We start from the raw sequence: 12485 nt of genomic DNA on the forward strand, positions 1-12485 counted from the left end.
GAGGTGGGGATGGGGCTCCAGGCAGGAGCTCCTGGTTCAAGCACTGTGTCTGGATAAATCCTTCTGTTGTCTTCCCTTCTCCCAAATCAGAGCTCCCCCTGGGTCTCAGGGTGATTCGGGCTGTACAGAGGCCGAGAGCCTGTGCCTTAGTTGGAATCCAGGCTCCGTCATTTCCCGGGATGACGCTGGCCATGCGACTTAGCTTCTCTGTGCCTCAACCTCCTCATCCATACAATGGGGGGATGACTGAACTTCTGCTTGAGAGGGTTAACCAAGCCGGCCTCTGCTCAAGGCTTAGCACCCTGCCTGGTACAGAACAAGAGCCCAGCGAATAGTGTCACCAATTATGAGCTCATCATACTCCAATAGTGCTTACCAGGGGCGGCCCCGTTTAAGGGCTTTACCTAGGTTGTCCTGCGATCCTTACGCCTCTGTTCTACAGATGAGGAAACTGGAATCTGAAGATCACACCGCGGTGAATGGCGGATATGGAGACCCAGGCCGACGGGCTCCAGAGTCGGGGCCCTCAACCCCTGGGTGCATGAGGACGCGGGTCTTTATGGGTGTGGCCCCCCCCCCCGCAGGCTGATCTCCCCCCCCAGGCTCCCCCACTTCGAGGCAGGGTCTGGGGGTGGGGGGAGCAGGCGAGGGCCAGGACGTGCACCTCGGCGCTCCCTGCAGACCCCCGGTGGGGGGGGGGGGGGGTCAGGCGGGGCGCCCCAGCCGGCGCCCGCGGAGAGGAAGGGGGCGCCAGTCGCGGTGCGGAGAGGGGTGGCCAGAGCGCCGCCCCCAGGCCGGGAGGGGGCTGGCGGGTTGAGGGGTGCCCAGCGGCCGTCCCCGCGCCTCCTGGCCCCCCCTCGCCGGCGCCCCAGTGGGAGGGCGGCAGCTGCCCGCTCCCTCCTCCCCGCATCCCCGCTACCTGCCCAGTCCCCGGAGCGGAGCGCGCGGAGGCTGCGAGCCGGCGGGGCCGAGCCCACAACTTTGCAGCCTCGGGCAGGGCGAGCGCCGGCGTCCAGGGCTCCTCCGGTCGGCGGCCCGAGCGCGGTGAGTTCGCTTCCCGGCCCTCTGCGGCGGCGCGGGCGGCTTCCCCGGCGTCCGGGAGGCGGTGGCCGGGACCCGCGGCCGCCGCGCCGCCTGCCTCGCTGGGGCTCCGGCCCGGCCGCCCTCCGCCGCGGGCGCCGAGCGGGCGGCTCCCCGCGCCCCCGGGCCGCCCGGGGGGCTCGGCGCTGGGCGCTCGGGTGCGGGGCCCGCCCGCCGAGCGCCCCCGCCCCGGCCCGGCCCGGCCCGGCCCCGCGCCGCCTTCCCCGGCGCATCTGGAGGCTGCTCCCGCGCCCCCCTGGCGACCGGCGCGGGGAAGACACTCGCCTCGCCCGAGCGCCGAGCCCAGGGCTCCCCCGGGTGGGCAGCGCCGCCCCCGCAGCCCCGCAGCCCCCGGGCGCCCCGCAGCCCCGGCGACCGCCTCCCCGCGAGTCCGGCCGAGCCCCGCCGCCCGCCGCCCGCGCCCCGCAGCCCCGCAGCCCCCGGGCGCCCCGCACCTGCGGGGGACCCCAGGGTGACCGGCCCCCACCCCGCACGGGGCCGCCCGCCGAGGCCCCGTGGCTCCCGCCCCGCCGCGGTGCCGCCGCCTTCCCAGAACTTTTCTTGGCGCCCGGGGCTCGCCGACTCCTCAGCCCCGGAAAAGTTGTCTCGGGCGCTGGGAATCCCACTTCCCGGCGGCGCCCGAGGCTGGGGAGGACCCGGGGCGGCGGGCGGCGGGCGGGGAGCGGGGTGCGGGCCGCGGGGTGCGCGGTGCGCGGTGCGGGGGTGCGCCGGTGCGGGCCTCGGGGTGCGTGCGGGGGCGGGTGGCGGGGTGCGCGGTGCGGGGTGCGGGCCGCGGGGTGCGCGGGTGCGCGGTGCGGGGTGCGCGGTGCGGGGTGCGGAGTGCGGGGTGCGGGGTGCAGGGTGCGGGCCGCGGGGTGCGGGGGTGCAGGGTGCGGGGTGCGGGCCGCGGGGTGCGGGGTGCGGACCGCGGGGTGCGGGGTGCGGGGTGCGGGCCGCGGGGTGCGGGGTGCGGGGGTGCGGAGTGCGGGGTGCGGGGTGCAGGGTGCGGGGTGCGGGCCGCGGGGGTGCGGGCCGCGGGGTGCGGGCCGCGGGGTGCGGGGTGCGGGCCGCGGGGTGCGCGGTGCGCGGTGCGGGGTGCGCGGTGCGGGGTGCGGAGTGCGGGGTGCGGGCCGCGGGGTGCGGGGTGCAGGGTGCGGGGTGCGGGCCGCGGGGTGCGCGGTGCGGGCCGCGGAGTGCGGGGTGCGGGGTGCAGGGTGCGGGCCGCGGGGTGCGGGGTGCAGGGTGCGGGGTGCGGGCCGCGGGGTGCGGGGTGCGGACCGCGGGGTGCGGGGTGCGGGCCGCGGGGTGCGGGGTGCGGGCCGCGGGGTGCGGGGTGCGGGTCCGCCCACGGCCGCGGGGCGGGCTCGTCGGCCCCGAAAGGGTTTCTGCGCCCTCGGGGTTGTTTGGGCTTCTCGCTCCAGGAGGGTGGGGGAGGGCGCGCTGGGGGCTTTACATTTCGTGGCTTCGAATGAGAACGCTCTTTGCCAAGAGCCAGGGCAGCCGGGACGGAGACTGGGGCCGACCGGGACCCGCTGACACAGGTATTCCCGCCCCCCCAGCTCGCCCGCTGCCTGAGCGCCTGTGTGAACGTATTGATTGTTGTAATTGATTTTTTTTAAAGCCAGGTGGCGGCGGCTGCGTGTGTAATACAGATACACGCACACACACACACAGCCAGGCGCACGCAGCCTCCACGGTCATGCACAGAACACCCTCCACTCAGCACCCACCACACACACACCGGGGACCTACAAGCACAGGGATACCTCCAAAGAGCCCTGGGTGAAGGGTGTGGTCCTTGGGTATTGCCCAGGATTGGGTGGGGCTGGGGTGGGTCAGAGGGCCAGAGAAAAGGAGGTGAGGCAGGACTTCCAAAAGGTCATTTCTCTCTGGTCCACCCCAAATTCTTTGCTTTCTCCTCCAAGGGGGTCTGAAGGAGAAATCCCAAACCTGGGCTCCTTTCTTCTGCCATAGAGGAGCAGAGCCCTAGCCCCATGCCCCTCATCCTCACCAGAGAGCGAATAAGGCCTGGCCTTGCCCTCCTTGTCCCTGACCCCAGAGGTCACTCAGATGTTCAGAAACCGAGGGAGCGGGCACCCCAAGGTAGGGCCTGCCCCCACCCACCCAGAAGCACTTTCAGTCAGGGTATCACACCTGCTTGGTCTCGGGTTAGGGAAGAGAGGAGAGGGCTGATCCGAGGGACAGGGGTGGGGGAGGGGTTGGATTTGGGTGGGGTGGGACGGCCGGACTACGCCTCCCTGGACACGGCAGTGAGTCTTCCTCTCACCCTGGGCCCCTTAGGAATGTAATCGAGGATGCTGGCCCTGAGGCTGCTCAACGTGGTGGCCCCCGCCTACTTCTTGTGCATCTCCCTGGTGACCTTGGCGCTGCAGCTCTTCCTCTTCCTGCCCAGCATGCGCCAGGACCCCGCAGCCGCCCGCCTCTTCCCTCCCGCGCTGCTCCACGGGGCGCTCTTCCTGTTCCTCTCCACCAATGCCCTGGGCAATTACGTCCTGGTCATCCAGAACTCCCCCGAAGACCTGGACGCCTGCCAGGGGCCCCCGGCCAGGAGGGCCCCATGCCCCCCACCCAGCACCCACTTCTGCCGAGTGTGCGCCAGAGTCACCCTGAGGCACGACCATCACTGTTTCTTCACGGGCAACTGCATCGGCGGCAGGAACATGCGCAACTTCGTCCTGTTCTGCCTCTACACCTCCCTTGCCTGCCTCTACTCCATGGTGGCCGGCGTGGCCTACATCTCCGCGGCCCTTTCCACCTCCTTCGCCCACCCCCTGGCCTTCCTCACGCTCCTTCCCACCTCCATCAGCCAGTTCTTCTCCGGTGAGTGGGCCTCGGCAGGCAGGTTGGGCCCCACACAGGGACCCTCCACCCCCACCCCAAGTTTGCCGCGTTCAGCAAAGAAAAACACAGGATGCCCAGTTAAATCGGAAGGGCGGATGAACAATGCATGGCTTCTTAGTAATAAGTATGTCCTAACTATTGCATGGGGCATACCTAGATTTTAAAAATTCTGTTATCGAGGCACCTGGGTGGCTCAGTAGGTTAAGCTGTGGATTCTTGTTTTGGCTCAAGTCGTGATCTCAGGGTTGTGAGAGAGAACCCTGCTTCCGGTTCTGTGCAGAGTGAGGAGTCTGCTTGATGATCCTCTCCTTCTGCCACTCCCCCCACCCATCCACTCAGGGTGCTCTCTCTAAAGTAAATAACTCTTTAAAAAAATAAAAATTCTGTTATCTATCTGAAATTCAAGTTAACTGGGCATACTGTATTTTACCTGGCCACCTCGCTCTTCACCCCCAGTTCTCATTCATCGTCTCCTCCTTGCTTGCCACTAGCCATTTGCGCATAGAATCTCCTGGTGACCCAGGCAATACTCTCACTCTCTGCCAGACAGGACTGGGTGCTGACCATCCCTCCATGCAGCTTGTACTAGCCATCCCTCCATGTAGCCCATGCTATGACCTTCCTCTGCCTAGACTCCAGCCCTGCTCACATATTCCCCCAAGGATTTGCCTTCCAAAGGTCTTGCCAACCAAGCACAGTAAGCCAGCAGGAGGCTAAGCCCTGCCCTCTTGCCCATGTGTTTGTTCCTACCAGGCTGCTTTTTAGCCTAGAGATGGCTTGGAGCAAAGGGCACCTGCAGCTGGAGATGTGCCATGTTGAATGGTTCCATGTTCACATCACAGAGCTATGGGACTGGCATGGGATTTGACCCTCCAAGGAGGCTCTCACACTTACAGGAGCCAGGCATGTGGGCCTTCCCACTAGCACTCAGCTGAGCACCCTGTGGGGTCTGTATTTGATATGGTGTGTCTCAGGGAGAGCTCTTTGATTCCTGGCCTAGAGGGATCTGGCTCCTGGTGGCAGTTCTTACCACTTTACCTGGACTTGAAATTTGCCCCTACCTCATTTCCTTCCATTCCATCCCTACCCTGGCTTTTGACTCCAGCTGACTTGGCTCTTATAGTTGGTAGCATGCACGCATGAGTGTGCGTGAGATTGTTATCTCCATCTCTCAGATGAAGACACTGAGGCTCAGATGGGATTAAACAGCTTGCCCAGGATCTTACTACTACCAACCAGCAGCCTCTGTGCCTCCCTCAACCCCAGGTCTTGAAACAACCCCTAGCAGCACAGGGAATCTAGCACGTTTCTTCACCTACGGACTTTTCAGGGACAAAGAAAGACATGGCTATTTCCATTGGGAGCCCAAGACTGTCTTGATGTGCCTGGGCTGGCCACTCACAAAAGTTCTGCTCCACTCTGAGGGAAGCCATCATGTTGGTCTTTGTTGGGACTGCATCCTGGTCCTTCGCAGGAGTAGAACTGTTGCGCCATCAGAGTGGGAACTCCGAAGCGTAGGAAGGCCCCAGCCGTCCCAGCTGTAGGGTTGCCTTGAGGGCTGATGGCTGAGTTCGGCCCAGAACTCAGAGCTTTGGGGCCTTCTGGATCCTGGCATGGGCACAGGAGACTGCTAGGACCAAAATAACCAGGACGGGGGTGGGTAGGTGGGCGGGCCAGGGGGTGGAGTGTGAGCACAGGCAGGTGGAGGGATGAGGAGAGCCAGAGAGAGCCTGATTACACTTTCTTTTCCAAGTAGCTTCATCATATCAAAATGAATGGTTCCAAAGGAAGGATCTTGAAATGGTTTGATTTGAGATAAGCCTGGGCTTGAGGCTTGTCCATATGTGCTAGGTTTTGGAGACAGGACAGAAAGGAAGAGGAGCTCTTGCTTTGATCTGGGCGGGGGGGTGGGAGGGTGGGGGGTGGGGAACAGAGCCAGTCAGTACCTACCTTGGGGCCCAGATCCCTGGTGCAGCAGCAGGGTGAGTCCCGCCCCCTTTTCCAAACTCCTCCTCATACCCACCAGGGAAAGGAGGCCAAGATTTCTAATCTCCAACTCTCCCATTTCATCCATCTATCCATCCTCCTCCTTTGCTGACCTTTCTTCCCGCCCCGGGCCAGCCCTTCTCACTCCCTGCAACTCACCCCTTCGGCTTCTCCCTTCCTATCCCCTCTCTCTCTAATTCTCAGCCCAAAGGGCTGTGGGCACACCCTCTCTCATCTGCTCAGGAGGACAGGTGGACAGGAGGCAATAGGAGGGGACAAGCTGTTTAACAGATTGAGCTGTCCGCAGCTGCGGTACTGCCCCGAGTCAGAAGTGCCAGCATAGCAAGGCAGGTTTTCTTTCATTCAATCCCCACAACAAGTCTGTGAGGTAAGTACCATCATATCCATTTTAAAGGCTCAGGAACCAAAGGCTCAGCAAGGTTAAGTTGCTTCTAAACCAACATGACTAGTGTGACTCTAACCCGAGATGGAGACTCAGGGCTGCTAGCCCCTTAGAGCTAGCTCATCCTCTTTCCGCTGCACTGCATGGCCTCCCTGGAGCTGCCTCTGAAGCTGCTTCTTGATGAATGAGCCACTTTGGGAGGGAGGGATGTTCTTGTCCCTGGATGTCTATTAAAGATGCTGGGTGACAATCTGTCAAAGGTGTTACAGATGCCTGGTAGGAAGGAGAGGTGGAAGGATTGGATCGTGTGACCGTTCAGGCCTTTCAGGAGAATTCTGTGATTTTTCTAAAAGAAGCAGAACTATTATTAAATAATTCAAAGGAGCTGAGGCAGCCAGGCTGAGCAACTTCAAACACTTCAAGGGAAAGCAGGTCCCCAGAATAGCCTTTTGTAGCTGCTGCAAGGGGCCAGGAAAAGGCCACAAGGTCTTTTCCGCATGTCTTGATTTAGTGCCAGAAAAAAGCCTATGGAAAACAGCTTCCATCAGCCCAGGTTTATCCGTGCAGCTGAGTTGCAAGGCGGGCCCTACACTTGACAGCTCTGATGTTCTCACATCCCAGCTAGAGGGCCATCTTTGCCTGTCAGCATTCCCGGAGCCCAAAGAGCAGTCCCAGGATCCCTCATCCTGCACGTGGCTGCCTGAGCTAATCTATGCTGACAAGGAAGAAATGGGTCAGAGGGATGGAACTGCCCTATGCAAGCTGTCCCACTGCCACCCTCATGCCAGCTGAGGGGCTGCTGAAAACGCCAGCTGGAATGAGCTTTCCATCCCCTGGGCAGCTGGACTTACTTGTCTCTGGTTTTGCAAGGAGAAACGTGCCATCAAAGCTCCCAGGGCTGGGGGCAAAAGGAGGCTGCTAATGAGAAAACCTGAATCTGGTCCATATCCTCCTGGCTGCTGAGTCCACCGCTGCTCAGATCGGACAAGTTGTAAAAGCCAAACCCTTGAGGGGCCTGGAGAGACCAGGGAGGAGGTGGGGTGGGGCCAGGGGATGCTAGAGAAGAGGGATTTGGTTGAGATTCGCAGAGGCAGAATAGGTTGTAAGGTGATGTCTCTGGAGCAGGAACCTTCATCTCATTGGAAGGGGTAGTGGTGGACTTGTCGTGCAGGGAGAGAGGGGCTAAGGAGGGCTTTTGAATTCCCTGGTGGACCACCACCCTCCCGCTGGGCAAGTTAAGCTGGGGGGTCTCTACCATGGCTGCCAAGGCTGCAGCTTATCCAGTCTTCAAGTCCTGGAAAGAAGGAGAAAGCTTGGTGGTCTTAAGAGTTAAATGTGAGCCCTTCTTGGATGTAGTCTCATCTGTGAATGACCCTCAGCAGGGAGCATCGCACTGAGTATGAACCAGAATGCTAGCCACATTGTACATCATTTCCCTGAGTCATGCAGGGATTACTAGCATCCTATGGAATCATTCTTATTCTACCCACTTTACAGATGAGCAAAATTGCAACTAAGAGAGATTCAGAAGTGTGTATGAGACCACAGAGCTGAGAGATTCAAGCTAGCATGGACTGACCACCCCAGATCTGAAGAAGGGTGCGGGATCTCTTACTCAGTGGGTTTAAAAGCAATAATAAAAGTGCCAGTTTGGAGGGGTTTGGAGGGGTCCTGCCCAAGGCAGGGAGCCGGACTGATGACCTTGGGGACCACTTCCAGCCTTAGCAAGTTCTGACAGGCAGGACAGCTCTGGCCAAATGCTCTAGTGGCCACACTGTCCTCTTGTTAACATTAATGACTGAATTATTCTCTAACTCAACGCTCTGCGCTGCCCTCGGAGCTTGTGACTTACTCTTCTTGATGACTAGGCCCTGTTCTCCATCATGCTGTCACTTTCTGGAGACCCCCCAGCCAGTGCTCCCAGCTCCATAGGAAGATGGCGCTGCAGTCAAGGCTACTGCCCGGGGAGCCGGCTCCCTCTCTAGCATCCTCAGCTCACCCGCCTCACCTCCTGAGAAAACATCTCCCTGTTTCCAGACCACAAAGAGAAGGCAGAGGGATTCGGCGGAGTCCCAGACTCTGAGGAAACATCAGCGGCTAGGCACGCCCAGAGAAGCTTCCTTTTCTTCTGCTCACCGCCCCCAGTCCTCCCCTCTCCCCTCAGGAGCCATCCGCACCACGAAAAAACTTAGGTCAACTAGTTCATCCTTCCAGTCCCTTGCTGCAGCGTGGAGATTGCTACAAAATACAGCTTCAGTCCCATTAATCTCCCGCTCTCCCTAGCGGAACGCAGCCCGGGTCGCAGTTGAGTACGTGGCCTGGGTGTAAAGCAATTCTGGTGTGTCCCCCTCTTCCCCTCCCCCCCCGCAGGAGCTGTCCTCGGTTCTGAAATGTTCGTCATCCTCATGCTCTACCTCTGGTTTGCCATCGGCCTGGCCTGTGCCGGCTTCTGCTGCCATCAGCTGCTGTTGATCCTCCGGGGACAGACCCGCCACCAGGTGCGGAAGGGGGTGGCGGTGAGGGCCCGGCCCTGGCGCAAGAACTTACAGGAGGTCTTCGGCAAGAGGTGGCTGCTGGGCCTGCTGGTCCCCATGTTCAATGTTGGAGGTGAGAGCTCCAAGCAGCGCGACAAGTAGCAGGCATTCCCATCATTTCTGTGTGTGTGTGTGTGTGTGTGTGTGTGTGTGTGTGTCTTGACTCCTCCTGAACATAAGACCATGGCACTTTTGTCTCCACCCATGACCTGATACAACCTTGAGCTGGTAAGGTTCTAGCATCCGCCCCTGGTCTGTGGCATGTAAGAGAACAGTGTTGGCTGGTGGATCGTGGCAAGCAGGAAAAATGCCTCACCTTACCCCCACCCCCCAGCCATTGCTAGGCTCCCAGGAGCCAGCCAACGGTTAGGAGGCCCCTGCTTTCCCCCTCTGCCTGGTTCATCCACTCTTTTCTATGTCTCATGTCATCACTGCTATCAGCTAGAGCTCTTCTCTCAGACCCATGTTAGGATTGCAGAGTGGATTCTTGCTGTTGGTAGGATGCTCTCTGGGGCCTAGAGGCTGGCAAAAATGTTTAAAGTTATCATATGTAAGAGGTAGCCAAGTTGGCTCTGCCAACTGCTAGTGAGGTGAGAAAGGAGGGGTGTGTTCTTATCCTCTCTGTGGAATTGTGAGCAGTGGAAGGGAAACTCAGTAGTTTACTGCTCCAACGCCAAGTGCCAAGGCCTTTTCTCTGGGAGACAGCAGCCAATGGCCAGGGATTTCTAGGTGCTGTCCCCTGCCCAGCCTGCCCTGGCTAGCCACCCCAGCCCAATCTGGGACCTGCCTGGATGCTTCCTTTCCCTGGTACTCTTCCAGCTTTCCCTTCTTGATCTCTAGCCTCTAGAGGGGTCTTTTCTAGGTTCTGGGGAGGCAAGGAAGAAGGAAAGAAGTACTGATAAATGAGAGAAGCATGAGACTGCATAACCATACCGAAGGGGATGTGTGTGTGTGTGTGTGTGTGTGACAGAGAGAGAGAGAGAGAGAGAGAGAGAGAGAGAGAGAGAGATGAAGAGGAGGAGTTTTGTTGTGAAAACAGAATGCTTAGGGGAGGGAAGAGGAGAGGCCACACAGAGGTTGGGCAGTGGGATATTTGAGGAACAAGAATGAGAAGAGTGAGTGGGTTCATTTCTGAAGGACATTCTAGCAGCTAAAGCTGTTCAGTGTTTGAATGGCTGCCTGGGGAGGTAAAGAGTGCCCCACTGGAGGTATTCCAGCAGGGACTGGCCAGTCATCTGGCAGGCATGCCATGGAAAGAATTTCTGCATAGGGTCAAGAAACGGAAGATCCTTTCCCACCCCCAAGATTCTGGTGTCCTCTTTGTGATTGCCTGGTCCAGAGGCAAGATTATAGAGATGCCTGTGAATTATTTGCTTTCAGGAAGGGGGGAGCAGGCATGGAGAAGCCTGAAAATCATGATGCAAACTTTCAGGATCCTACTTAGCCACTGAAGAGGGAGTCTCTGGATAGACAGGACAACCTAGGTATTAATGCTGGTTGAGGAGGTTGGCATTTGAGGAAAGGGAGATGGAGCAGTTTCAGGGCAGGTGGGGGCAGGGGTGGGAAGAGCTGAAAGGTCATGCTCAGCTCTGAGAGGTGAGGTTGGGAGAGTTGAAGCTTGGGAACAGGGGAGACCAAAATGTAGGGGTGCAGTTGTGAGACCATCTCTGCTTATCTAATTGGTTCGATGGGGACACTGCTGTATGTTCTAGGACCCAGAGGATCAAATCTCTGGGAAATATTCAGGAGTGGGGACAACACAAGTGCCCCTTCTGACTGTATACCAAAGTCAGTCTGCCATCCATGCAGGCAGCAGGGCTGAAGTCCACAGCCTACAGTGTCCAACTGGTGGCCACAGCAACCCCAAGCGTCGCCACACAACACCCTGAGATCTTGAGCAGAGTTGGGGAGGACTTTACTTTGGTCCTGCCTTCATGCCCCCTATAGGGCTAATGTGGTAATAGCATCACTGGCTCACACTCCCTCCCATATCTATTCATTCATCCATCCATCCATCCATCCATCCATCCATCCATCCATCCTACATATATTTATTGAGTGCCAACTATATTCCAAGTCTCTTCCAGGCACTGGTATACAATGATGAACAAGACACACTTGTTGTGATGAGCACTGGGTGTTATATGTAAGTGATGAATCACTAACCTCTACTCCTGAAACTAATATTACACTTGGTGTTAACTAACTGGAATTTAAATAAAAACTTGAAACAAACAAAAATTGATGAACAAGGCAACAAGATCTCTGCGGTCAGGGGCATCTTGTCACTGCCCCCATGCACTGACTCCTGCCCCTTGAAAAATGATTCTTCTGCCATGTTGGTGTCAGCAGGGCAGGTCACTTGGAGGGGAAGGATATTTGCAGAGAAGGCTGAAGAGGAGCCCAGGCTGGCTGGCTGGAGGAGTCATTGGGGAGCATCTTCACCCCCAGTTCTGTCCATACTTAAACAGTGGGAGTGGAAGGGAAGGGAAGAGAGGTCCTGGGCAATCCAGGCCTTGGCTCTCTCCCAACCCAAACTCAAGCTTGGAAGCTAGCCATGCCATTCCCAGCCTCCTGGAGGCTGAGCACTGTGAGGCTTGACATGGGGAAAAGAAATAAAAAAGAGACCTGCGGGGGTTGACTCCTGACAGACTGGTCAGTGGGTGGTGATGGTGGGGAGGTTGCCCGGTATGGAACTGGGGTAGCATTTGTATACATGGCCCTGTATTGTTGATAAAAAAAAACATCAATAAAATATGTGGTGTTAAATTGGATTTGATGTGATCACACGGGCACCACGGTTGGTAGTAGGGCTGGCAAGGCTGGAATGCACTGACACTGTCATAGTAGCCATTGAAATATTGAAGGTAAGTATTAAAAATACTTCTATTCTAGTAGGTAAATAGCCACTCTCCAGACTCCCTGGGGACCCACCCCTGCTGCTCCAGCTGCTCCTGCTCCTCTCCTGGAATCCCAGGCTCACCTCAGAATTCAGTGTTTAAAAGGGCAATGTCTGTTATCTGCATGGAACCCCCAGGATCCTCCTCCAGCCCATCAGCTAGTGTCCTTTGTGACGGAGCAGGATAGTGCTATGTGGTTGGTAAATGTGCGGATACCACCCCAGGGGTGGTAGCATGTCTGTGTGCTGGGATCTGTGGACCCATGGAGACCAGGAGTAGAAGGTCTAACCTGGGAGCTTTCCTCCTCCGCCGCCCACTCCTCTTCTTCTCCCACCCCTTCTCCATGAAGAGAAGCCACTCAGTTATCCATCACAGTCAGAGCTGACGGCTCCTGAGGATCAGCCAGGCTCCCTGACCTTTCAGCCCCTACAACACTTGGAGACTACAAGCTGCCCAGTCCTGGGGGCAACAGAGAGGGGGTGGGGCCCTGCAGGAAGGGAGTGGTCCCTGAGCAGGTGAATGGGCATGACGTCTGATGCATCCTAAAGACAAGCAGGCCTGGACTAGTGGAAGACACAACTACAAAGTGCTAGTTCCATCTGGGCTGCTGAAGAATCTTCAGCCTAGGCCAGTGTTGTATGTATATGGGTCTGCGTTCCCTGGACACATGCCAATGAGCAACCATTGGTATGCTGGGTGAGGGGCAGGGAGGAGATGAAT

General features: G+C 58.4%; 2 protein-coding genes across 2 annotated transcripts in view; one reads left to right on the forward strand and one right to left on the reverse strand.

The window, feature by feature from the left end:
* The window catches only part of TMEM63C (transmembrane protein 63C), a 104170-nt gene extending 103207 nt beyond the window's left edge, over positions 1-963 (reverse strand). The window contains exon 1 of the mRNA XM_041759992.1: positions 920-963. The gene's annotated coding sequence lies outside the window, so the exon portion shown is untranslated. The remainder of the gene's footprint in view (positions 1-919) is intronic.
* ZDHHC22 (zinc finger DHHC-type palmitoyltransferase 22) lies at positions 913-11752 on the forward strand. The gene is made up of 3 exons (XM_041759996.1): positions 913-1044; positions 3382-3921; positions 8702-11752. The coding sequence occupies exons 2-3, from the start codon at positions 3396-3398 to the stop codon at positions 8965-8967; spliced, it is 792 nt and encodes a 263-aa protein (XP_041615930.1). The 5' UTR covers positions 913-1044; positions 3382-3395; the 3' UTR covers positions 8968-11752.
* The last annotated feature ends 733 nt before the right edge of the window (positions 11753-12485 follow it).

Source organism: Vulpes lagopus, chromosome 6, assembly GCF_018345385.1.
Source record: "Vulpes lagopus strain Blue_001 chromosome 6, ASM1834538v1, whole genome shotgun sequence".
Lineage (NCBI taxonomy): Eukaryota > Metazoa > Chordata > Mammalia > Carnivora > Canidae > Vulpes > Vulpes lagopus.